The sequence below is a fragment of the Vipera berus genome (genome assembly GCF_964194415.1).
Source record: "Vipera berus genome assembly, chromosome: 2".
In the NCBI taxonomy this organism is placed as follows: domain Eukaryota; kingdom Metazoa; phylum Chordata; class Lepidosauria; order Squamata; family Viperidae; genus Vipera; species Vipera berus.
In genome coordinates, this window is record NC_138203.1 from 225,051,407 (window position 1) to 225,077,506 (window position 26,100).

At 41.0% G+C, this 26,100-nt stretch overlaps 1 protein-coding gene across 1 annotated transcript in view; it reads right to left on the reverse strand.

Moving 5' to 3' along the window:
* The window catches only part of PFKFB4 (6-phosphofructo-2-kinase/fructose-2,6-biphosphatase 4), an 86,949-nt gene extending 73,640 nt beyond the window's left edge, over positions 1 to 13,309 (reverse strand). The window contains exon 1 of the mRNA XM_081315899.1: positions 12,999 to 13,309. Coding sequence (XP_081172025.1) covers positions 12,999 to 13,077 — 79 coding nt within the window. The 5' untranslated portion in view covers positions 13,078 to 13,309. The remainder of the gene's footprint in view (positions 1 to 12,998) is intronic.
* Positions 13,310 to 26,100: the final 12,791 nt, after the last annotated feature.

Sequence of the window (26,100 nt, forward strand, 5' to 3'; positions counted from 1 at the left end):
CGGTCCGAGGCAGCACAGAAAACATCATCGCCGCTGGGATAGCTCTCAGTCGCCCTCTCCGCCGACAAAACGGCCCGAGGACGACAGCATCACCAAAAGCAGCCTGATGCGGTCTGGGGTAAGATGGAAACACCACCGCCGGCGAGAGGGGCCAAAAGCCCGAGAAACGCCGCAGCCAATCACCGGCCACCACAAACGGCCCGAATAGGCCAGAAAACGTTGATGCCGCAGAAGTGGCCTGAAAACAGGTCAAATGTTGCCACTCGGGCCAGAAGGCCCCAGGAATGCCACCGCTTAGTGCTGGTCGCTGAGAACGGCCAAAGCCCACTGCTGCCGTCATCGTCGTCGCCGGATGCAGGCCGTCTCTGCCGTCGGATGCGGCCCAAAGGGCCGCCGCCACCAGCGCCGCCGCCCACGCCGTCGCCACCATCGCCGCCATCGCTGCCGCCATCGCCGCCGCCAAGCCGGACCCACAGGCGTCTCTCTCGGCGACCAAAGGCAGCCCAAGGGTGTCAAAGGCGGCCCGAAACGGCCCGGGGAAGCAAGAAACGCCGCCACCGAGCGCGGCCCGAGAAACTGCCGCCGCCAGCGCCGAGGCCGCCGCCCACGCCGCTGCCGCCATCGCCGCCGCCCGAACGAACCCGCAAGCGTCCTCCTCGCCGACCGGGAACAGCCTGAGAACACCGAGCAGCCCAAACCGGTCCGGAACAGCAGGGAACAATAGGGAACGCCGGAGGCGGCCACGAACAGCTGAGGGCGGTCCGGAGAAGGCAAGCGGCAAGCGGCAGAAGGCAAACAGCAAAAGGCGAACAGATGGGAAAGGCGACAGATGAAGAGAGGCAGGGCCCGCAGACTTCAAACAGTTCACTGCCAGTTTCGTCGGCCACTAGCTGCCCCTGTGCCTGTAACTATAAACCCCCCGTCCCCCAATCCACATCCCAGAGAGCCTACAGGCTCCTGAGGGGCTTCAAAGGGACGCCTAGTAACTGGAACTCACGGAGCTCAATCAAGCACGTCCGCCATCTTGGGCATGCGTAGTCTGAGGCATTGAGTTTGACACCCCTGAAGTAGAGGCATTTTAGAAGTTCAAGAATTCAATACATACGGTACATCTTTCAAACTATTATTCTCACTTGTATAAAATAGTTTATACGGCAGTGGCTGCAGTGGTTCCTATAATTCTTACAGCAAACAGGAATGTAATTTGCTAAGATGACACATCAATGGATTCACAAAGTATGTAATAGCCAATTTAATGGTAATTGATTAACATGCAACAGATCTATGGTGAACGGGAACAAACCTGAGGTAAGGAACAACAAATATGTACCTGTATGAAAAACTGAAAAGCAAGAACCAAGCTAAAAAAAATTAAGGATTTTATTTTCTTCTTTCTTCTTATACAATAATATGCAATGCTGAATAGTCATTAATTAAAGCAATGAAACAATTAAAGTCAGCATACTGGAATCAATACAATCAGGGTATAGCTTTTAATGACAACAAAATGAATATACTTTCACTAAATTCCTGAGATTCAAAAATAAAATAGCCTTAAAGATGCACTGCCTAACTCTGAGAACTATGAAGAATTGCCCTGAGTTAACACAAACCACACTTACCAAATAATGGCATGTGATGCATAAACCTTCAGGGAAATATACAGATTCATCTTGTTTCACATACATCAGGCTCAGAATGCTTAAGCTTATGAATGAGTCTTAAGTGAGCCTACCTTGTAAAATAATCAACACACAAAATGATCACAACAAATATTTTGCAAGTTTGTGCTAATTAAACAGGTTGGTAATAACTAACAATATATATTTGCAAATTTTTAACTTTTCAGTTAGCTGCCTTCACAAGAAACATGTTTCCCTCCAGCTGCAAATCTCCAGTTGTTTTGCAATGTTTAGAAAATACGGAATAACTAGTGCTTTAAATTCTTTTACACTCAGCCATCAAGTTCTCATTGTTGTTTTCTAGTAGTATTTGAGAGCCAGATTGAAACTGATGAAAATTTCCTCCAAAAAGATTGAACAATTACTTTGAAAGTTGAATTTAGCAGCAAAAGAAGCATGAAGAATCCTCAAAACTTTTAAACATAATTTTAAAATAATTCTAAGTATCAAAATACAACCAAAAATGTGGAAAAGATCTGCACTCTTCATCCACATCTTTTTAATGTTACATCACCCGTAGTCTCTATTTTATGCAGCTAAAATATATCAATTGCCACCTATATCTTTTTGGAGCTTATAACTGCTGTTTCAAAAATTAGCAAATTTAACATCTGCAGAAGCAAGTATGTGGAATTTTTGTCTTTTCCTATCCTGTCATATTTAGATATACCTATAGCACAGTTGTCATTCAGAATATAATAAACAAGCAAAAAACAGTGTAAGAATATAATAAAACAATTGCAAAAGTAAAGCAAAAAGCATTAACACCATTGTTACTTGAAAAGCCCATACGTCGGAAACTTGACATCCATATCTACAATAGTTTAATCTCCTAAAGAGCCTTGGCTATATATAAGGAAATTATATTATCAGTAATTAATCCAGTCTAAATTTTCAAATTACATATTAAAGACGTGGCTAACACACATCTCCCTGGGGAACTCCCATTAGTAAAGGTTATTTTGGAAACTATTTCCTTCTTATGTAAGCTTTCAAATTTACCTTGAATTAGATCAGATTGCTTTTTTATATTAATCTGGAGAAACCAACAATTTTGGAGTTCCATGCTCTATTGAAAGAAAAAATTATGTACCTTTTATATATGAGGGATATAAAAATAGATGTAAAATGTCCATTTGCCTTTTGTGGGCACAGTCTCAATTTTCATAGTGGTATCAACAAAGATCTCAAACTACAATATTAAAAATTTATGCAGTACATTATCTCAAGGGAAAAATTGTAAAACTTCCAAGGGCAATGCTTCCTTCCATCAGATCCAGTGTATTGGATCATGAAATATTTAGGGCTTAAATCTCTGTAACACGCTTTGTTTAGTTATTTTAAAAAGAAAAAGATATACGGTAATACCATAGACCAATATTTAATTACATGCATGAGTGTAGGGTATTTAGCTAATTTATTGGTTCTAGAATGAATGTGGACTGTATTTTCATTGTATCCCACCTTTATTATTTTACAAACAATTCAAGGTAGTGAACATATTCAACATGCCTTCCTCCTCCTATTTTCTCCACAACAACCTTGTGAGGTGGGCTAGGCTGGGCTGAGAGAGAGTTCTGGTCCAAAGTCACTTAGCCAACTTTCATGGCTATGGTGAGACTAGAACTCACAGTCTCCCGTTTTCTACTAGGGTAGCTTAATGCTTTAACCACTTGCTTAGAGTTTGAAACAGTTGTTTATCTTACTAGAAAAGTCCCTTTACTTTTCAAATAGTTCAGAAGAAGAACATTTGAACAAATGTTTCAGGATTGGGCTATTTTTAGTAAGGTTGGAATAGATACTTCACATGTGAAATATTTAATCATTGGAATATTTTATGCATCTCTACAGCCCACGCAGAGATTCTCCATCCATTTCTGCACTAATCCACAAATTGTTCATTAGAAACTAAAGGATATATGGATAGAGGCAACTTATTTAAGTACAAGTAATCCCAATTTACAACCACAATTGAACCTAAAATTTTTGTCATTAAGTGAGACAGCTACGTGAATTTTGCTCCATTTTATGACCTTTCTTGCCACAGCTGTTAAGTGAATCACTGCAGTTGTTACATTAGTAATGTTAAGTGAATCTGGCTTCCCCATTGACTTTGGGGAGGTCACAAAGAGTGATCACATGACCCCAGGACACTACAACCATCATAAATACGAGTCAGTTGCCAAGTGTCTGAATTTTGATCATGTGACCGTGGGGATGCTGCAATGAACATGTGTCACTTTTTCCAGTGCCTTTTTAACTTTGAACAGTCACTAAACTGTTATAAGTCAAGGACTATGTGTAATCTTTCTTACCAGGCTTCAAGTTTTTGTTAGCCTTTAAATATGCTTAATAGTTGCACAATTACATCCCCAACCATAGTTAAGATAGAAAGGAATAATTCTTCTTGGGGAAGTAGGAAGCATATGATACACCAGCCTATTCCTGATCCTTAAACTGCAATTTAAAAACATTTGTTATGTCTGTCCTGCCTCTTATTACCTATAGGAAAATGTTTACAGCATAACACACTTTTTATATTAGCATCTTAGCTCTGCTTTACTAAAGATGCAAGGGATAAGGCTTAAGAATATCTTAAGTATTTGGATTTTTTGGATTTTTTCCAAGCAGTATGTTGACTCAAACGAGCCATTCCCACAGAAAGGTTTCTCCATTACTAAAAGTACTACATAATTTACAACAGAACAGGTCTATAAATAATTTGACCATTACTCTTTTTTTTAATTGTTTACCTAAATGTCTCCCTCTCAAAATGTCTGACATATATGTTGATATCAAAATTCCAACAATTAAAAACAAGTAAACCTTCACCGCCAAAAGACAGGAAAAAAACCCACAAGGGCATTAGCAGCTAGAAAACTAGTAGATGGGAAAGGAGTGGGGTGACATACTAAAAATTAAACCCATGATTACATTTCAAATATATCCAGCTCCAATGCTATTTACATGGATCTCATTTGTTTCTCAAGAATCAAACAAATTTAAGCCATAAACTGCAGAGGATAGCTTTCTGAAACTTTATCATCCAGCTTAATCATGAACACTATTCTATAAACAAAAAAGATTGAAAAAATAATTTATGTGTCAAAGCAAGAACATTCGTTATTATGCTAATTAAACCTGCTATATAATGTACAGTTCCTCACCTTCCAAAACATTCCTAATCATAATGAGTGTCTTATGTTTTTTTAAAAAATCATACTGTACACATTGAAAAAAAATGCATCATAATACTAGATATGCTTTAGAAAAGGCATCGGCAAATCAAAGAGGAGGAAATAGAACACCTACTCATTCCATATTTATATTTGCAAATAGTCATAACATTAGTAATAGTGGATTAAAAATGGAAAAACATTAGCTATGGATGATATTTATTATATATTTCTTCACATGATTTATATAATTCTTTCTCTCTAGTACAGACATGTCAAACTAGTGACGTCATGTGATATCGCGCAATGTTATCAGGAGAGTTTTGCTATTGCCGGCAATGGGGTGGGCGCAGCTTCTGGATGATGCGTCCAGCCCATGAGCCGGCAGTTTGACACCCCTGCTCTAGTAAGTCAGTACAAAAAAATACAATGGAACTGAATTTTAGAGCAGGCCTTTTCAACCTTTGCACCAATTGTACCAGTTTTAGGATATAGCAATATTCGAGTACCACCAGTCATCTAGCAAGGTGTCAAAAACTTGATCCCCCCAAAAAGAAGAAAAAAGTGATAAAGTACAGGTAGTTCTCAACTTACAACAGTTTGCTTAGTGACTATTCAAAGTTACAACGGCACTGAAAACACGTATGACCATTTCTCACACTTATGTCTGTTGCAGCATCCCCAGGGTCATGTGATTCCCTTTTGCAACCTTTTGACAAGCAAAGTCAATGGCTGGGGGGGCGTGACCAGCACAATGTCGCTCAGGTCAGGGGGCGCCTGTGGCGGGGGGCAGGCAGGGATGTGGGGAGGATCCAGGGGTCTCTGATGGAGGGGGGTGGGACTGGGGTGGGCACCAGGGCATGGTCCACTGGAGGAGCCTCACCGTCCCCCTTGGGCTGTGCAGGGTACTCCCAGACAGTAGTGCAGGCTGCCCGGAGCCCTGGGCAGCAGAGGGCAAGTATCCAGCCTGGCCCTCACAGCCCAACCCAGTCCAGCCCCACATGCCCTAGGGGGCACCCAGCTGTGCTTACCTCCTTCCCGAGGCTGCTGCTGCTGTGCTCACTTTCCAGGTTGCTCATGGTGGGTGCAGGAGGACAAAATGCAGGGATCAGAGGGAGGCCACTCCCTCTCCATATAAGGAGACCCAGCTTTGCAACCAAAGCATCCTCAGCGACAGAATGGGAGACCACCAGGAGAGGCCAGGAGGAGGGGGCAAGGGGATGGCGAAAGGACAGCAGGGCTGCTGGTGGCCAAGTGCTAAGGCAGGACTTCCTTCAGACCCTCCCTCCCTCCCTCTCATTCCAATCTCCTTCCTTTCTTCCTTCCTTCCTTCCTTCCTTCCTTCCTTCCTTCCTTCCTTCCTTCCTTTCTTCCTTCCTCCATCTCTACCCTCCCTCTTTCCCTGCCTCCCTGATTCTCATTCCCATTTCCTTCCCTCCACTATTTTCTGTTTCCCTCCCTCCTTCCCTATCTCCCTCTTTCTCATTCCTATCTCCTTTTCTTCCTCCCTCCATACCTCATCTCCAGCTGATGGTGTCTTTCCTCATTCCTCATGGAGGGTGACCACTCCCCAGCTGCGTTTCTCCCATTTTTCACTGCCACCTGTGTGTGCGCTCGGCACGGATGGCTGCCATGAAGTTGTAGATCAGCCTGTTTCATCTCCTCTTCTCTTTCCCCTCCCTCCTCCTTTTTTTCTCTTTGGTGCAGCTCCAGCTGACTCCTCCTCCCAAGGCTAGGTCTTTTTTTTCTCTCCCTCTCCCACCAAAACTACCTCCTTTTATAGCCTCTCCTGTCTCCGCCCGCTCCTCCTTTCTCCTCCGGGTGTGCCGATCCTGAGGCCTCTACCTCGCCCCAGCAGCCTTGCAGCTCTTGAGGACTCTCTCAGGGCAAGTCCTGCGCTGCACCGCTTTAGTTCATTCCCTCCCCCTGCTACATTTGGCTAGGCAGGGTCGCGTACCACCTGCCAGGTGAAAAGCCCTGTTTTAGAGGTTTGTTTCCACAAAAAGGCGGTGTTTTATCTAATCCAATGACAAAGTGACATGAGTGGCTACATATAAATAAGTAAATTCCTGCACAGACATCACTTATATATAAATATTTAAAAAAACAAAAACATGAGAATCTTGAAGTAGAGACTAGTCAGATCAGCCTAACAGCCAAAATGAAACAACATTCTGCCACCATGACTAATCAAATATATTCAGAAAACTCTAAACAGGAACAGAGGGTGACCACCTTCTTCCATTACTGCTTCTTAGCACCTGGCATTTAGGACAGGCTGCCTGTAACTCCAGAGAAAATAAAACAAACATCAAGACAAATAACTATTAGTAGGCCAATCCTTCATAAATTTCTCCAGTCTCTTTTAAAATAATTTTGTTTCTTTTAAAATGTTTTGTTTTTTCCATTGAACCTTATTGTTCCTTAGAATTAATTCTATTTAATTCCAGCTGATTGAAATTCGGATTTATTTCTGGAAAACACACATGATCCTAGGCATAGTTTCAGAAACTCTAAAATATTCCTTCTCCGGAGACAGAATATTTTACACATGACCAGAATTCTCCATGGTCCTCCAAGTACATCTAATCATAATTTGTATAAGGACCTAACTGCGTTGACTGTTTAATTTTAATTTCCCTTCTAAGGAAGAGGCAACCAAGTGGTGTAGAATTTCAGTTCTAGCATAAGAGATTTCCTAAGTAAGTCAATCGTTAGTTCTTTCCTAGCATTGTATGACTTCAAAATATTTTTCCAGATGATACACTATCAGCTGATCTCTTTTTTAAATGTATGTGATGTTCGGATTGTGTGTGTGTGCGTGCACGCCAAATTGCATTACTTGCCCTTCTTATATTTAACACCATTAGCTGTTTTCAGATTCCTTACAAATCCTGAATTGTCTGAAATCATCAGAAATTTGCCCCTTTCACCCTAACTTCAAATTATTTACTGTATATATACAAGATGTAATAGACCAGGGGTGTCAAACTACCAGCCCACGGGCCGGATGCATCATGCCAAAACTGCGCCTACTCCACCGCCAGCAATGGAAAAAAAGTCACGATATGTCACGACACATCACATGGCGTTGTGAGTTTGAATAGACAATCTACTCTCTTTTTACCAGCCTTTGCATAACTAAAAATTCTTCTATTTTTCTTTTTTTAGTAAACATTCTATTAGGGGATATAAATACAACTACTTGTATTCTGTTTATTTCACCATTTATGAACAATGATTCACTCCACTCCATTTTCCCAGTCCAGCTCAATTATCTCAGTCTTTGATACATTCATTTTCTGAACCATGTTCCTTGTTGCATCACATAGTCTTAACATTTTCTATGACTCATTTGGGTTCTCTGTCAATAACACAGCCTCATCTACATAGAAAAATATATATCTTCACATCCTAAATAGCATACCTTTAACATTACTATAGATATTTCTTATACATTTATCTATAAACACCCAAGATGACCTCACACATCCTTTACTTATTTCATGATTAATGTTCAACCACTCTTTAAGCATTCCATTTATTTTCACACAAAAACTCTTATTACAATCAATAACAAACCTTCAATTCTAATATGCTTAAGTTAAGAATTCTTCTGGACACTCCACGAGCCCTGAAAACAGGTAAATTCTGAAGCTATGGGGGGGAGGGACTTTATTTAATTTTGGCTAGGGTATAATCTCCTCTTCTAGAGCCATCTGTTAATTCATTGACTGTGATGCATTTTACATGGGTCTGCCCTTGAAGAGTATTTAGAAGCTGATCCAGATTGCAACAGTTCCAAGTAATTATGAAAGCACCTTCAAGTACCCACATAATCCTTCTTCTCTGAAAACTTCAATGGTTACTAATTGGCTTCAAAGTACCATTCAGGATGCTGACTGCTGTATTTAAAGTCCATTATGTTTCAGTATCTGTGGAACCATCTTTTTTCCAGCATTATCTACCTGCCCAATAAGATCTAGTATATCAGGCTATATAGGTATCCCCTTCATCGACAACTGCCATCTTCAGATGCACAGAAGCATGATTTATCAGTCACAACTGAGATTAAAAAATAGTGTCCCCTCTGTCAGCCTTGGGTCACCAGGTAGTCCAGACAAATAGCACACCCAGAAGAATGATATCTACCGGTATTTATTGTAAGAGTACATGAACAAATCTTGCAAGCCTGAAAGAACATTTGTCCCTCATCGCCTTTATAGCCCAAGAAACTAGGGATTGCCTTTCAGAGTTTTTTTGCCAACCGACATTCCTTCTGGGGGGAGGAAGTGCCTCTTATCCGCCTGTTGCCCTGGCTGTGGCTTTTCCCTGTCCCCCAAGGTCATTCCCACATATTGTTACACACACATACCATATTCAAATATCCTCTCCTTCCTGGTCTTTAGAAAATTAGTGAAAACGTAACTGTTTCATCACGTCATGGGGGCCTGCTGGCTACAACTCTCCCTCCTGGGGATGAACGAGTTTCATTCTTCATTCTCCTCTGGTTTTATTTTATTATGGTTTTTTTTAAATATTTTTATTGTTTTAACCTCAATTATATCTTGGGAGCTGCATGCTGGCCAGAATAGGTTGTCTGTCTGTCCATCCATCCAAATTTAAAACCGTCCATCTCCTCCCTCCCTCCTTTACCTACAAACCAGCTGGGGGAACTGCACTGGCTACCAATATGTTCCTGGGTACAGTTCAGAGGGCTAGTTATAGGTAGCCGTCGACTTATGCCCAAAATTTCAGTTGCTAAGTGAGGCAGTTAAGTTAGTTACACCTCATTTTCCAACCATTTTTGCCACAGTTGCTAAGTGACTCACTGCAACTGTTAAGCGAATATGACTTCCCCCATTGACGTGTCAGAAGCCAGCTGTGAAGGTTGCAAATTGTGATCACATGACTCCAGGACAATGCAATAGTCATAAAAACATGCCAGTTGCCAAGTGTCTGAATTTTGATCACATGACCATGGGAATGCTGCAACAGTCATAACATGTGAAAACTGGTCATAAGCCACTTTTTTCAGTGCTGTCATAACTTCAAACAGTCACTAAGAATGATTGTCAGTTGAGGATTACCTGTATAACCTTTGGGAAGTCCTATATGGCTGGGGCCTGGCTGTCTATCAGATAGCCCAGACTACCCAGAGCATCTTCACAAGATGTATACTGAGGAGATGAACCCAGAGATGCATTCTCTGCAGCAAGTCTCTTCTGTGGAATATTTTACCACCCGATATAATATTCACAACTTTGTTCCTGGTATTTAGAAAACTTTGTTTTCCTTTTTTTTTGAAATAGCATTGGGGAACTGAGGGATCTGTAAAAAATAAATTAAATTGAGATGAATTTAAAGCTAAATAAAATCAGGATGAATAAGGACACTACTACTATGAATTGCTACTATTAGGAATGTAATAGCACAACTTAATGGTTTGTGGTTGCATTAGGATTTACATTTTTTGGATTCTAATAAAATAATAGTTTTACTTATGAGCCACTTAACAGTAAATTATTAAAGTATAATGTTTTAATGTTAATATATTTATAATAATTTATAATAAAACAAATTCTGTAATTAAAATCTATTTACTTTATCCTTTGCCATCTTTAAATCAAGAAATCTATGTGTATTTATTTTTTTGACAGATACATTATTAAATGAGTTATTAAAGAACTTGGCCTGCACAATTCCTGCCTTTCTAATTGTTTTTTCATTCTGTCTCAGACAATTAAATACACATGTATTTAAATTCCATTTTTCAATACATCACTATTATTCCTATATAAATTTCTAAAAAATTATTTCCAGAGTTCCCTTAGGTTTTTATCTATTTTATTTTTTATTTTATTTACTGTATTGAGAGCCCCTTAGCCCACTTCATAGAAAGATCAATTGATCTCCAAAATATTTCCAGAATTTAATTATAAACTTTTTAAATGATTGCATTATTTAATCCCATCAGACCATTTATATAAAATTTAAAACTATTAGTGATCTGCCTCCACATGCAACTAGGATAGGTGAATATACCATCTTCTTACTCAATCTCACCAGTAACTAATATTTAGAGATACACCAGCTCCAATATTATCTCCAATACACAGCCATCTAGTTATTAGTAGCCTTACCCTCCACAACAATGTGCAATTGTACCTTTGAAGCTAAATTAACAGCTACTGTTGTAACTTATGGAGGCAAGTGCCATTTTTTCATTACTGAGTCTTACTCTTTATTTACAACCAGTATCCTTGAATTTGAATAATAAGCTATCTATGAGTATGTAGTACATACAAAATATGACAACTGTGTTCATATGAAAATAAATATTCCTATACTGCTACAAACTGTATATATTCCTATAAATCACAACTAATAATTGTTTTCTAGCTTAAAACAAAACAACTGACATGGAGATTAGAGTATTTGTTTATATTAAAGGATTGTAATGCCAAGCAGAGGCATATTAATACAGGCCCAAGTGATAAAAAGAGTATACTGATTATACTATAATAGTGTCTTTGCCTGGTGCTTCTATTTTCTTTATAATATTTTATGTATAAACATGGAATAAACTAACCCCCACAGTTGACCCCCTCTGTGAATGCAGCTGTAACACGCAAATCAGGAGAACTCATTACTGCCACGAAAATACAACATGCAAGGACTCATCTATAGTTGACAGTCTCATAGCAACTAGTACAAAAAAATCTTGCTTTTACAAATTGTATTGTTGGATTGGTAAAAGATTAACCTGAAAAACAAAACAATTTTTTCCCCAGAGGCAAAATTTCACAATCTTCAATGGTATTTATTTTCTGGATAGAACTGGCCACTCTCTCTCTCTGTAGTAGTGTTTCTCAATCTTGGCAATTTGAAGATGGGTGGACTTCAACTCCCAGAATCCCTCAGGCAGAATCCTCAGCCCATCTTCAAATTGCCAAGCTTGAAAAACACTGCTCTATATAGTCATACTTGGTCTCACTTCTTTGTGATACAGAAATCTACATTCTCCCCTAATGTGGAGCCCTCATCACAGCAAACTGATGTCTCAAAACAGTATTTGAGAGGATTGAGGCAAGCCCCTTAATATTAAAATCTGGCAGAAGCAAGCACTCAGTCCCTGTAATCTAAAAGAGTAGTAGGCAAGAGTTAACCCTTTTCTTTGACAAAGGCCCAATCTCTTTCCAACCTGTGTACCCTTCTCTGTGAAAGCCATGCCAACTGTGAAAAAAACCTGAATCTTTAAACCTACATTGGGAGAATAGATAGGTGGGGGACTGAAAGTACTCAGTGCATGATGACACACAAAAGGGCTGGTAAACATATGCAGAGTGCCTGCCACTCTGTTATTAATGAATACCTGCAACCTGTCCTTACAAAGCTGGGAAGAGGAAAAAACAGTACCCTGCCTCTCACTGTCAGATTTACCTGCGTTAATTATAAAATTCACCACTTCTTGAATAATAATATATTTGAGAGGTCAGGGGCGAGTCTTAAAAAACCACCCAGCGCTTTCTTGGACAGGGATGTGTAGTAAATACAACGGAGGCCAACGTAAATAAAAACAGCAAAGGGGGTAGGGGAAGAGGGCCGGAAGCTCCTCAAGCCTCAAGCCTCGCCTTGGAGCTCCCGAAGGAAGGATTTCGGCGGTAGCAGCCGATCTATTTGCCACAAGGATTAGAGTCAGGAGAGCGGGGATCACCCAGGAGTAGGAAGAGCCAAAGCTCGCCACATGGAAAGGGAGCAGCGGAGCAACGTTAACGCGGTTGCTCAGCGGAGTCCGGGCGCGGGAAAGCCAAGCAGAACAAGAGGGAAATAGCCCCCACCCTTCTCCTGGCTTCCTTTGGGCGAGGCCGAGCAAGAAAAAGCAGTAAGCGCCGGCTGTAAATCACCCTTTTTAGCTGGAGAGCAAGCAAGCGAGCGAGTCAAAAATAGCAACGACCAGCGGCACTCTCCGCCGCAGCCTGAAGGAGGCGGGAATCAGCCGCTCTTTCCCCGCGGCGGTAGCGGCTGCAAGTACGTGAGCCTTGCCTGCCCCCTCCCCGGGGCGCTTGTACTTTCCACGTTCGCAGCCAGGTCATCCGCGTCCCGATCCGATCCCGGGCTCGCGCGTCAGGCGCCTTACCTTTCCAAGCCCGGCCCCGCAAAAGGCGCTCAGGTTTAACGCCGTCTCCTCCGCCTCTGCAACACCTGGAGACCGACATCCGTGCCTCGGCTTGAGCCCTTGCCAGCCGCCCCTCGGCGCTGCGCCGGCAGCCTCGGTTGCCACACCGGGCGTAAGGAAGAAGGACGGCGGGGCAAAAGGCGACTAGCCCGAGCCCATAGAAGCCTGCGGGCGAAGGGAAGCCCGGTGGCTACGCCGACCTCTGACGGGGAAGGTTGATCCGCGGCGGCCGCAGGCGCCTCCTGCCGAGGGCGCAGAGCCCCACAAGAGGGTCTCCCGCTCCTCGCCGCGGAGAAGGGGGGCGTGCGCACTCCAGCCGCTGGTGCAAGCGGGTTGGCGAGAAGCGGCCAGGGGGGCGGAGAAACAGGCGGAGAGAAGCGCTGCCATCCTCGCTGGCTTTTTCCGTCCCAAAACGACTCAGTTGTCGCTAAGAGGAAGAGGGAGCCGCCGACGTTCCGGCTTAATTGCTCTTTTGCCTCCCTCGGTGGTCAGCCGCAGGCACATTCATACGTGAATCCCGCCTCCCTCACCTTGCTACACACAAAATAGGTTTCCCTCTGTCTCCGGCGTGTCGGTGTTTGTTCCATACTTTAAAAGGGCCATTTCCAGGGTTTCCGCATTCCTGTCGATCGGGGCTATTTTGCTATATGAAGAAGCTTAGAAGTTACAACCCAATAGCGGGGTAAGCATGTGGAGGTCAATTTCAAACCTTGTGCTAGGGATGCGCATGTGCGCACGCACACAGCCCGCTTTGGCCCGGCAGAGACTCGCGTCGGTTTGTTATATATCAGCAAAGATTAGATCAGAATGTTCCAAACGACATGCGTGTACTTCGACGATAAAGAACCTGCTTTGCACGATAGGAAGACCTCGATCCCAAAGTGATGCTTGGACAAGCTGGGGATGGAAAAAACCTTATCTGAATTCTGCAATCAGAGTCTCCAATCAGTGTGAACAATACTGAGGTAATGGACCAATAATCTGATCCGGTATAAGGAGACTTTCCATGCTTCTAAAAGAAAACATCTAGCTATAACGAAAACAACAACAACACACTTCTGTCAGGACCACCATTCTTAAAGGGGACGCATCCCTGCAGGAATGGGGAACCAGAGGTGTAGGTATATAAAACTCTTTACTATTATAAGAAACCATCAGTTACCTTCTGAGTTGGAAACCGAGATAATCTGAGCAAAATAAGATTTCCCCTACATCTTTGCCCACTTTAATCAGAGAGGTCTAGCTGCAATAGTTTACAAGGTAGCAATCAAGACAAACTAGAAAAATGGGTTTTTACCTAATCGTTAGTAAAGAAGTAATACAAGAGCAGGTCGTTCTTTGGTGGTGGTGGTCCAACTAGATGAAATCTGGAATAGGGCCATCCGTTTTTAAGCGCTTAAAAAATCCTTTTGAGCTAATGGGGGAAATGCCCGTTGTTAAAATCAAAACTTTTCCAAGAATGCTACATATCTTTAAGGGTTTCTTATAGTAATACTTAATGAATTATTTTAAACTGAATAAAATTTTCACTGTAAACACGATTTTTATATGTTGAGATGATAATTAAAATGTGACCCGAAATGTGATGATAAGTCAAAATGAGACAATCCAACTCTTAAAGATTGCTAGCAAATCATATTTTAGTGTTCTTGACAAAAAAAGCCATTTAGATCAGATTTCTGTAACCTGTTGTTGATGACTGATGGAGGACATGTTGCCATTTGCAATATAGTCTTGTGTGTTTGTGCACGTGAGTACATGCGCGCGCACACACACAAATGTATCTAGACACCTGGCAATAACATTTCAGTTTTCTTGACAAGATTTTCAGAATTATTTATCCTTGCCTTTTTTCTAGAGCTGAGTGTGTGTGACTGGCCACAACACTCACTCTCTCTCTCTCTCTCTCTCTCTCTCTCTCTCTCTCTCTCTCTCTCTCTCTCTCTCTCTGTGTGTGTGTGAGAGAGAGAGAGAGGGAGAGAGAGAAAGACCCCTACCATTTTACCCTAAAGCCAGGTCTTTAAGACCTTCTGTAATGACATTATGGTAGGAGGCACCCAGATCTCAAGGGGAAACCTCATTCCAGTGGAATATGTTACTTTCAAATGCAACCATGGTCTATGAATGTGATAAAAATGTGCAAGTTCTAGATGTGTTAGAACCTCTTGTGAATTTCATGTAAACCTGCATGCTACAATGGTGCTGTTTTTCATATCTATTAATCGGCATGCATGCATTCTTAGAAAATAAAAATGACTGGAACTCTTTGTTTTGAAATGTGCCCACTTGCTCTGAATAAAAGACCATGGTTACTTGCAGGATGAAACAGAACATTACAAGAATGGAAGTGAGAGTAACTTCAGAGACAAAGCAGAGAATAAGAGTATATGTTTGTCTGTTTATGCATTTTTGAGCTTCTCCAGTTTGCCTTTTATAAAATAAACATTTTGTTGCATTTGTGGGGGTCAAATACAAGATTTATTATTTGGGCTTCAGCTTCCACTTTTGGCTTGACAGGTTATTTTCAACCTCATCAATTTGTCTTCTGCCACCTGCATGTTTTATGTCTGGCAAACCTCTTCCACCAGTATTTTTCCAAATATGCTCAAAACAATTGTGGATGTTCCTGCAGAGCACATTCCAAAATCAGTGCCAAAATTGAAAGCTTCTAATTATCCTATTACAGTGGTGGCGAACCTATGGCATGCATGCCAGAGGTGGCACTCAGAGCCCTCTCTGTTGGCACGCGTGCCACTGTCGCCAACAGCAGGTCCATCAGGCCCCCACCACTGCCTGGAGCAGGAGCCCCACCCAGCACAAAGGAGGCAAAGCGGCCAACTTACAAGCTCCAGCAGAGGTGGTAGAGTAGAGGTCACCAACCATTGTCGATTGCTAGACTGGAAGGAAGAAAAGGGAGGGGGAAGCATTTTACATGCGTGCATGTGCGCACGGGGCTGCGAGCATGCACATGCTGCAAATGGGGTGGGGTTAGTGCCTGCGTGATATTCACTAACCCTGCCCCGTTCTTCCATGGTGCAGCATCTTTTATCTGCACCCCGCAGTGCTGCGGTGGCCATTTTTGCGCCTTGCAGCACAGTGGCCCATTTTTGTGCCCCCAGGTTTTGTGTGCCAGAGGCAGCACTCAGAAGCGCCTCCCTGCCCCCGAGGGCACCACAATGTTGATGCAGCCCTGGCACTTTGTGATAAATACGTGGGTTTTGGGTTGAGGTTTGGGCACTCGGTCTCTAAAAGGTTCGCCATCTCTGTCGTATTACAATTTGTACTTTATCTTTTTTTTGTCTTTGATCCATTACTGGATCATTTTTTCCCTATTGATATAAATATGTATACCACCGAAACAAATTTATTAACAAGTCTGACAAGCCAAAAAGTCATCTTAATGTATTCTACAATTCTAAATTAAAGTCTAGGTACAACGGCTGAAATAGTAGTCTTCGCCAAATCCATGCCACATTAAAGCTTCCATTTTCTGCCACAGTGACTGACATGTTCTTCCAAAACCTGACTGATCCAGCCAGGCTATTAGGACAATGAGGGTGGGGCAGAAGGTTTGGGTGGCCAGCAGAACTTGCAGGAAAAGCTGACATAGTCCTAGGCAGGTGCAATAGAGACAAGGGGCACATGGACATAATCATTATTTATTTATTTATTTATTTATTTATTTATTTATTTATTTATTTATTTATTTATTTATTTATTCGACTTATATACCGCCCTATTCCCGTAGGACTCAGGGCGGTTTACAGGGCAATTAAAATCATACCATACAAAAGTTAAAAAAAATTAAAACAATTAAATTTAAAGCCCAAAGTTTAAAAATTAAAACATTAAAACCCAATTAAAACCCCTCAATCTAGGCCCGACAGCTCAAAGAGCCAAGTTTTCAGGTCCCGGCGGAATGAGCGGAGGTCGGAGGCAGTCCTGAGTTCCATCGGAAGTTGGTTCCAAAGGGCAGGCGCACAGAGAAGGCCCTCTCTCTGGGAGTCACCCGCCGGCAATCCTTCACCAGCGGTACCCTAAGAAGGCCCTCCCTGTGGGAGCACACAGGACAATGGGAAGTGGATGCCGGCAGCAGGTGCTCCCTCAGATAATCTGGACCCAAGCCATTTAGGGCTTTATAGGTCATCACCAGCACCTTGAATATATGGCGGTATATTTCATACTTTGCTGTACTGCATCTCCAGCAGCCATTGCTGGGCTGATCTTTTCTCATCCCGAAACTAACTCAAATTCTTTTAAGAATTTAGTTTAAGTTTAGATTGTCTTTTTCCCAATCTGATATATTCCTATGTTCCGAGATCTCAACCCAAACAGGGTCAGTCTCTTATAATCCCCACCCAAAATCACTGAACACCTTCAGTAAGAGAGCAGTGTGGACTTTAGTAGCCCCTTTGCTCTCTTGCAAAGTTTTACCTTATCCTCTTTCCTAGAGAGATGAAAAATAGGAACAAGACAATAGGGAAAAACAGGTTAGGCCTATCTCAGAAATGCAAGAATCAAAAAGGTAATATCTAAACATAGGAATGAAAGCAATTATTGAATAATTGAGTGAGTTGAAATATTGTAATAAGCACAATTCAAAAAAAACAATTCCATTTTACACAAATTTCTCTAAATCTGGATCCAGCTCAAAATGGGATTGTGGGGACATAGCCGCAACAAAAATTATTTTAAACAGTAGTGTTTAACTTCCAGGACTTGCCCCTTTTGTGATTCCTTGTCTGTTCTGAACTGTTAAACAATTTATATTGTTTTGCAATTTTTTTTCAATCCTTCTGCAAAAGTTCTTTCAGTACTTCGAGTGATTTATATTTACAGTTGAGCATAATGATAAATTTATGTATATGAGCCTATTTTAAGTCCTGTGATTAAAGCGGACTATACAAAAAGAAGTGAAAAAATATTAAAAGATTGCTTGTACTCTGGCATTTTAAATTAATATTTGAAATAACTCATCTGGTTGTTACAGTGACCCAGCCAGAAAATTCTGTTGTGGACCTGATGGAGATAATAATGCAATATGGGAGGGTTTCTGGATTTAAAGTTAATGCACAAAAAACTAAAATTCTGGCCAAAAATGTGACAGTATCGCAAAAGGCTCTTTTAGAAGGATTAACTGTATTTGAGATTGCTAAAAGGGTCAAATATTTGGGGGTGTTTTTGTCACCCTCTAATACAAAGTTATATAAAAATAACTATGAAAAACTATGGGGTAAAATTCAAAAAGAAATGGAGAGTTGGGAAAAACTGCAATTGTCTTTGTTGGGAAGAATCGCAGCAGTGAAAATGAATGTCCTGCCTAAATTTTTATTCTTATTTCAAATGATACCGGTTCTTAAGAAAGATTCTAATTTGGAAGAATGGCAACGGGGTATCAATAAATTTGTTTGGGCAGGGAAAAGGCCACGAGTTAAACTTAAGATTATGCAGGATATTCGTGAAAGAGGTGGTCTTAAAATGCCCAATCTTAAATTATATTATGAAGCTGCTGCGTTAGCAGGGATAAGTGATTGGATAAATTTGACGCAAGAGAGATTATTAAATCTTGAGGGCCACGACTTGTTATTTGGCTGGCATGCGTATTTGTTGTATGATAAGAAGGTAGATAATGTGTTTAAAGTGCATATTTTAAGACAGGCATTGTTGAGAGTTTGGAAGAAATACAGACATAAGTTAGATTGTAAGATACCATTGTGGGCAATCCCAAAACACGCAATAGAAAATATAAATGTTGGTTTTAAACATGATGTGACTACGTATAAGGAGATTTTAAGTTTGGAAAGAAATGTCTGGTGTCTGAAACCGTACAGCCTCTTGCGAGATGAGGAGATTGTTCAAACTTGGTTTCAATATATTCAGCTACGGGCCAGGTGGAAAGAAGATCAGAAAACTGGTTTTACAATGACTGATGAAAATCTGATAAAGCAAATTAGAAATCAGGGTCCAGCACATATCAAACGGATATATCTTGCATTGATAGAAATTGACTCAGAAACAGAACTTGTTAAAGATTGTATGATAAAATGGGCCCAAAACATCCAAGAAGTTATTACAATGGACACGTGGGAAAAGATCTGGGTGAGGAACGTAAAATTTACACAAGCTCAAAACTTAAGAGAGAACTTTTATAAAATGTTTTATAGATGGCATTTAGATCCTAAAAAACTTGCAAGTATGTATCCGAATTATCAGCCCAAATGCTGGAGGTGTGGCGATGAAGATGCAACATATTTTCACATATGGTAGACTTGTAAAAAGGTTAAGGCCTTTTGGATAAAAATTTGGTGGAACATGCAGAAGATTTTCAAGCAAAGGATAAAGTTTTGTCCGCAACTTTTTTTGTTGGGCATAATTACAGATGCTACGGTTGTGGACACTAAGTTGATGTTGAACCTAATTACAGCAGCAAGACTCTTAATAGGTCAATATTGGAAGAAGGAGGAACTGCCGACTATAGAAGAATGGACTTTAAAGGTTTCTGACCTGGCAGAGATGGCAAAGATTTCGGCTTACTTGAAAGATCACTCGCAAGAACGTTATATTATGGAGTGGAGAAAATGGATTGAGTATATCCAGAACAAATACGGGACTAAAAAGTTTCATGTAGCATTTGAATAAGTCTTCCTTTCTTTTTTCTTTTTTCTTTTTCTTTTTTCTCTTTTTTATATATTTAATATTAATAGTGCTTGTAGTTATCCTATACGAGCTAGAGAGCGATAGATCTTAGAGTTTATGATTGTTAGTATATGGATGTTCATGATTGTTTTTTTTTAATACCTTGTACTTAGCTCTGAGAAGTCGGGGGGGGGAGGGGGGGAGGGGTAGGGAGGGATGGGTAGGGGAGGGGGAGGGGGGATTGTTAAAGATAAACTGTATGTTAAAACTTTTCAATAAAAAAAAAGAAATAACTCAATTACAATATGGAAAAAATCAGAAAATATTTATTAGCATGTTAAAAGGTCAAGTTATGAATGCAACATAGAAAGATCAAGTAGTGCTTCTTCTGGCAGGTAGCACTATTTTAGTCATCCCATTCATCTTCATTCTCCAAGTCAGATTCAAACTCTTCATTATCTGCAAGAAAAGATCAAAGATGCAAGTAGTTTTATTCGCTTAAGCCATTATTTAAAATAATAGAAATTGTTTGTTTTAAAAAATAGAATAGAATACACTCTCATCTATACTTAGGCTTGAAGTTAAACTTATCTGTATAAAATTTTGTCTTACAAATGTAAAAAGGTTAGTCTGCAAAGTAAGGAATGCCTAGATGAGCTGCAAAACATACAGATAGGGAATTATTAGAAACGGCAATACAGTACTGCAGTCCCCAAATGAAAATTCTGGCAGTCCTCATCTAACAGAATCTCTCAAGTAAGCTTCCAGCTAGACAGTTGGCCATGACTTCCCACGTATAAAGTCTCACAGGGATGATATCTTCTCCCCAACTGACATTCAAAATTCAATACTTATTAAGTTACTTTTCTCTAGGATATGTCAATGTTTTACCCATCTTCTGCCCAATTGTTCATACATTCCTACTCTTGTTTTTCAATTTCATCTTTGCTTCTATCACTCCCGTTCCAATTCCAGTATTAATGAGATTAGTTAATCATTCTATAAAACAACTTTTAAGAATTAGAGACAAAAAGATTACTATAGAAAATGTCGTGACCCACCTTTTTAGGGAGTGATAAATGTATTTGCGCAATGTATTAAGCCAGTTTGTTGTTAGACCTAGTGTCATTTAATTTGGACTTTGGGACTGATTGGCACAGTATCCTAATTACAGTCTGTAAAATTTTACTTACTTCAAATATAGATTAGGAAGACTCAATCTGAGGTTTATCACTACCTAACCTTTTATCTTCAAAACAGAAAACAGAAAACATCAGCTGGTTAACCTCTGCAACCCAGCAATACAGATCTGGCCTCAGTTTACTGTCTTGTCTACTTGCAAGATCATTGGGTAAATCAGTTTCTCAATATTAGTCACAAACATCTTTGGTTCTTAAAATGGAAATATAAATGCAGTATACTAGGTTTTAATTCATTCCCCCCAAAATGAAAAGTAGCCTAAACATTTAGCATAAGTCTCAAAGATTTCAAGTTTACTTAAATATTAAAACTTAGACATTTAGAGTATTTATCAAACATACTTAAATGAATTGTTCCATGTGACATTGAGGGGAAAACTTATTTAGTCTGCAAACTTAAGAATTTCAAACAAGAACTCTTCGTCAAGCAAGGGAAGGGGAGGTCAATTTTTTTTAAAGTTTTTATTAAAGATTACAGAGACAAGGATAAAAAATCTAATAAAAACTAGGAAAATATGACAAGAAAAAGAAAAAATAGAAAATTTTTAAAAGAAAAATAAAAAATATAAATAAATTACTTCCCCCTTCATCATGACAAATACAGATTTAGTAAATTATTCCTTTCTCTGATTACAACAAAAAACTTCTTCCCATATCTCATCTCTTATCTATAAATAAATTTTAAAGCATCACTCTTAATCGGAAAAAATCCATTAAGAGTTACCAGAAATAACATATATATTTTAACTTTAATCAAACAAGCCAACTGTGCATGCACCCTTTATTCTCCAAATAGTGCGCACACACTGACCTTCACCGTTCTCCACATAATGCTTCAAATAGCGTGCCTGTTCTTGTGAGACCTGGGGAAGAACTCAAAAGCTCTCCTCAGTCAACACCTGGCCATGTCTCTGATGCTATAACTAGCTCTTCCACCTCTCCTTAGCAATAATATCAATTTGATTTCCATAGCCATGTTTAGAGCAATGAAGAAATAATGGCAGCATCACCTACTTCATGTTGGTTTCCTAAGCCATACAATCAGTCTCATTTGCTTCCTTAATATTTCCAAATTTGGTCTTCCAGTTTCCATTCAGAGTCTTCCATTTCCTATCAGTTCCAAATTGAACTTGATCATAAGTCCATCTCAATTCGCTGATAACTTAAGAGGCCAATTTGTAATATATATTTTTTTGAGCTGATCTTTTCCATGTTCATTCTTTCTACATTCCATGATTCCACTAATTTTGTCTTTGCAGCTTTGGATGTTCTTTTCCTGCATGAACAACATCAGCAACTATATATCGCAAAGACTTTAATCTAGCTATGTCATAATATTATTAGTACTTTGAAAGATTCTTAGTTGTCAGTACATGTTTACCATTGCCTTACGCAATACAGTATGAAAAGGTGCCTTTGCCATTGTCATTAAAGTGATTGTCTGCCTCCAACATCTTCTTGTGTTTCTGCTGCCCAGTATACCAATAGGCGCCTGCTTCTTTAGCTGGACAGGGGCATGACCTTCACGCCTTCGTTGGCGCTGCTAGGAATATATTTTCTTGGCATGTATTCCCAGAATTTTTCATATCTCTCAGGAAATCTCCCCCCACCTCCACAAGTACAGATAGTCCTCGACTTATGACCACAATTGAGCCCAAAATGTCTGTTGTTGAGATTGTTAAGTGAGTTTTGCCCCATTTTATGACCTTTCATGTTAAGTGAGTCACTGCAGTTGATAAGTTAGTAACTAGTTGTTAAGTGAATCTGGCTTCCCCATTGACTTCGCTTGTCAGAAGGTTGTAAAGGGTGATCACATGACTCCAGGACTCTGCAAGCATCATATATACGAGTCAGTTGCCAAGCATCTGAATTTTGATTACGTGACCTTGGGGATGCTGCAAAGGTCATAACTGAAAAACGGTCATAAGTCACATTGTTCAGTGCCATTGTAACTTTGAACAATCACTAAACAAACTGTTGTAAGTCAAGGACTACCTGTACGGCAGAACCTGCTGGGGAGAGGGTAGAGAGGCTAGACATGCCCTAAGCTAAAAGTATGTCTTGTAAACAGGAAAGCTTTAGGCTGCACAGTAAAAGGGGAAAAATCTAGTTAACAAGGCAATTTAGATCATCCTATCCTATCCTATCATGATGGGATAGGTTGGGTTGGGTTGGGTTGGGATGGGATGATCTAAATTGCCTTGTAACTAGATTTTTACAGTCTATTCTTCATGGGTCTATAGTTGGCTCCAGAAGAGGGAGCTCCTGTATGTGTTATTCAAATATGCCTTTCAATAATTTTAGATGTTGAATGTTGGTGTACAGAGAAATTATTAAGATTTTCATAGTGAATCTATTCAGATTTACTCAACTCTATTTTATACTTTGGAGTTTATCCCATTTTTACCTGTGCTATTGTACTTTACATTTTCATTCAACTTATTGGATTATTTTGAAAGGCTATTCACCTTTAGCTGATATCTTAAAATGGTGCCCCAAAGAACTATCTACTTAGGTTAAGATTGAATTGCTTAAATATGGTAGGTACACTGTTAAACATTTAAGTGTTTCTATGTTAAAATGCAATATTTGATTAATTTAATATATTCAGTTAGTATTTGATTCTTAATATTATATTATCCTTTTCCCAAAATTGTTTCATGAAAAAACATTTCAGAATAAATCTGTTTCTTATTTTTAAAACATAAACAATAAAGCTGAGTGAAGACCAGCAGGAGTTAAGAGATTATGGTCTGTTAAATACATTGTAATTAAAGCAGATACTAACTTAGCATTAATACATAATTTCAGCCACTGCCAGGCAATGGTGCCATGGAGGTTTTGTAGCCCTTAAAGATCGGGAATTGAATCTGGGCTTTCTGCCCTAGCTACTACTCTAAAAAATCCAAAACAATGAATATTAGGTTGGTGAAAATATATGTGTCAACGCTCCTAACATTGGATGTTCCCGCTCCGAAAATGCAGCCATTTTCTCTTTTCATTTAACATGCTTTTTCTGGTATTTAGAAATTAGGTACATTAAGGAGTGTTGGGATGAGAACTCAAGCTCAGCTAGCCATAATAATAACTCTGTGGGAACTCAAGGACAAGCTGATAACGTTTTGGTGGGCTGAGGAGCTGGGGAGAAAGTATTGTGGGTGGAAATTGTTATTTTGTATCTGGGGAAAGGGAATTTAGTTTTTGGTTTCGACTATGTGGTGCTGATACTTTGTTTCCCGAATAAAATGTTCTTTAAGGAAGAATTTTGCCTTCAAGGTTTTTTTGATGGGTTTCATCTATCGGAACCACGACATTAACCCAAAAACTATACTTTCTACCTTAACTACCTTGGGGTCTTGAGCTCCAGTCACCATCCCTAAGTCGGGGGATAAACTGACAAAGACTCAGGAAAGATCTCAGCATGGAAAAGGAAGAAGCACCTGAAACCAACATCCCGACTGTGGCTGCCACTTCAGTGGAGGAGGCGCAAGCCAGCGCACCGGTGGAGAGGGAATCTTCTCAGACCTTACAGCTGGGGACAAGACCCAAGATGCGAGAGCTGATCTGGTCATCAGAGTGGACCTTGCCCAGTGGAGATTCCATGCACTTTGAGGCAACCCTTCCAAGAGCAAGTTCTTCAAAAGGGGCCGAAGCCGACTTGCAAGAAGGAACCCCTCGAGAATTGCACTCCTCGGACTGTTGGAGAATCAAGAAATCGGCAACTACTGAGGACTCCAGAGAGTAGAAATATCTGTCTGTAATCCATAGCCAATCAGTAGAGAGGTTGGTGAAGAGATTCGAGGGGCTAGAGGTGAGTAGTAGGGAGCAACCCTATCATTCTTCACACGGAAGTGATCACAATGATCGGCAAAGCAGACACCAATCCGTGCCCAAAAGGAGCCCTACCTATGGAGCACAAGCGGCTTTCCCGTACTCGAAGCCACCAACTCTAACCTCCACCCCTGTGAGGAGGGACAGTCCCAGCCACCACTCTGAACACGGCAGTCCGAGATGTTGTTGCTTCTCCAAAACTCCAGAGTGTTGCTCACAGCCCGAGCACCACTGAGGCAGCCGAAGTCTGAATCATCACAGGTGCCGTGAGAACCCTGACCGTCATTACTATTGGTCACATAGCCCTGTGCATCACCGAGCCCTACGCAGGGAGAAGACCCAAATGTGAGCGTTCAGCAAGGTATAATGAAACAGCTGCACAATCTGTTGGCCGGGCAGCAGCAGGTCGGAATGCCGCAACTGTTGGGGCCCCTGCAGCAATTGGGGATGCTGCAGCTACCACCACTGGGAGGCCAGCTACAGTTGGGAGCGCAGCAGCAGTGGGGTTGGCAACAGCCCCCGCTTGTGCAACAACCACTGGGGGACCTGCAGGAACTGGAGATGCCATAGCCACCACTGCCGAGGCCTGCAGCAGCTGGGGATGCCACAGCCATCGCCGCTGGGAGGTCAGCAGCCATTGGGAGGTCAGCAACAGTGGAGGTGGCAACAGCCCCTGAATGTGCAACAGCCACAGGGGGGCCTGCAGCAACTGGGGATGCCTCAGCCACCATTGGGAGGTCAGCAGCCACTGGCGGTGCCACAGCCGCAGCAGGCAGGCCAGCAACCACTGGGAATGCAGCCACACTGTGGGAGGCAGCAATCCATGGTGGCACCACCCTTTAGAGTGACTTTTGATGGTGATCCAGAGAAGCTGATCTTCTTCTTCAATCAAGTACACTCCAACATGAATCGCAATGCCCATTTCTACCCGAAACCAGCTGCTATGGTCGATGTAGTCGCCGCCAATTTGGAAGGGGAAGCATTTGAGTGGCTAAACAATCTGTACAATGAGCAAGTGCCTGAGCTGAGGAACCTCCAACTCTTCCTCCGCAGATTAAGATCCAGGTTTAAGGACCCATCCATAGCCCTCAAAACAAATTCATAAAATAAAACAAGACGGCAGACCTGCTTTAGAATACATACGAGAATTTCATAAGGTAGCAGGTCAAATAGAAAGGTGGCATGAGCAATCCCTAGTTCACCACTTTAAGGAAGGACTAGATGATCACTTTTTCCAGGCCTGTGTCTATCAAGCTATCCCTAACCTATTGCAGGAGTGGTATCAAGCAGCAGTAAGATTGGATGTCGAGCTTGCTCATTGTAAGAAGCCACCACCGTAGGAAGCCGGACCAAAACTAGAGTAGACCAGGTGTTCGTCTCCCCCGAAGAACCCCAGC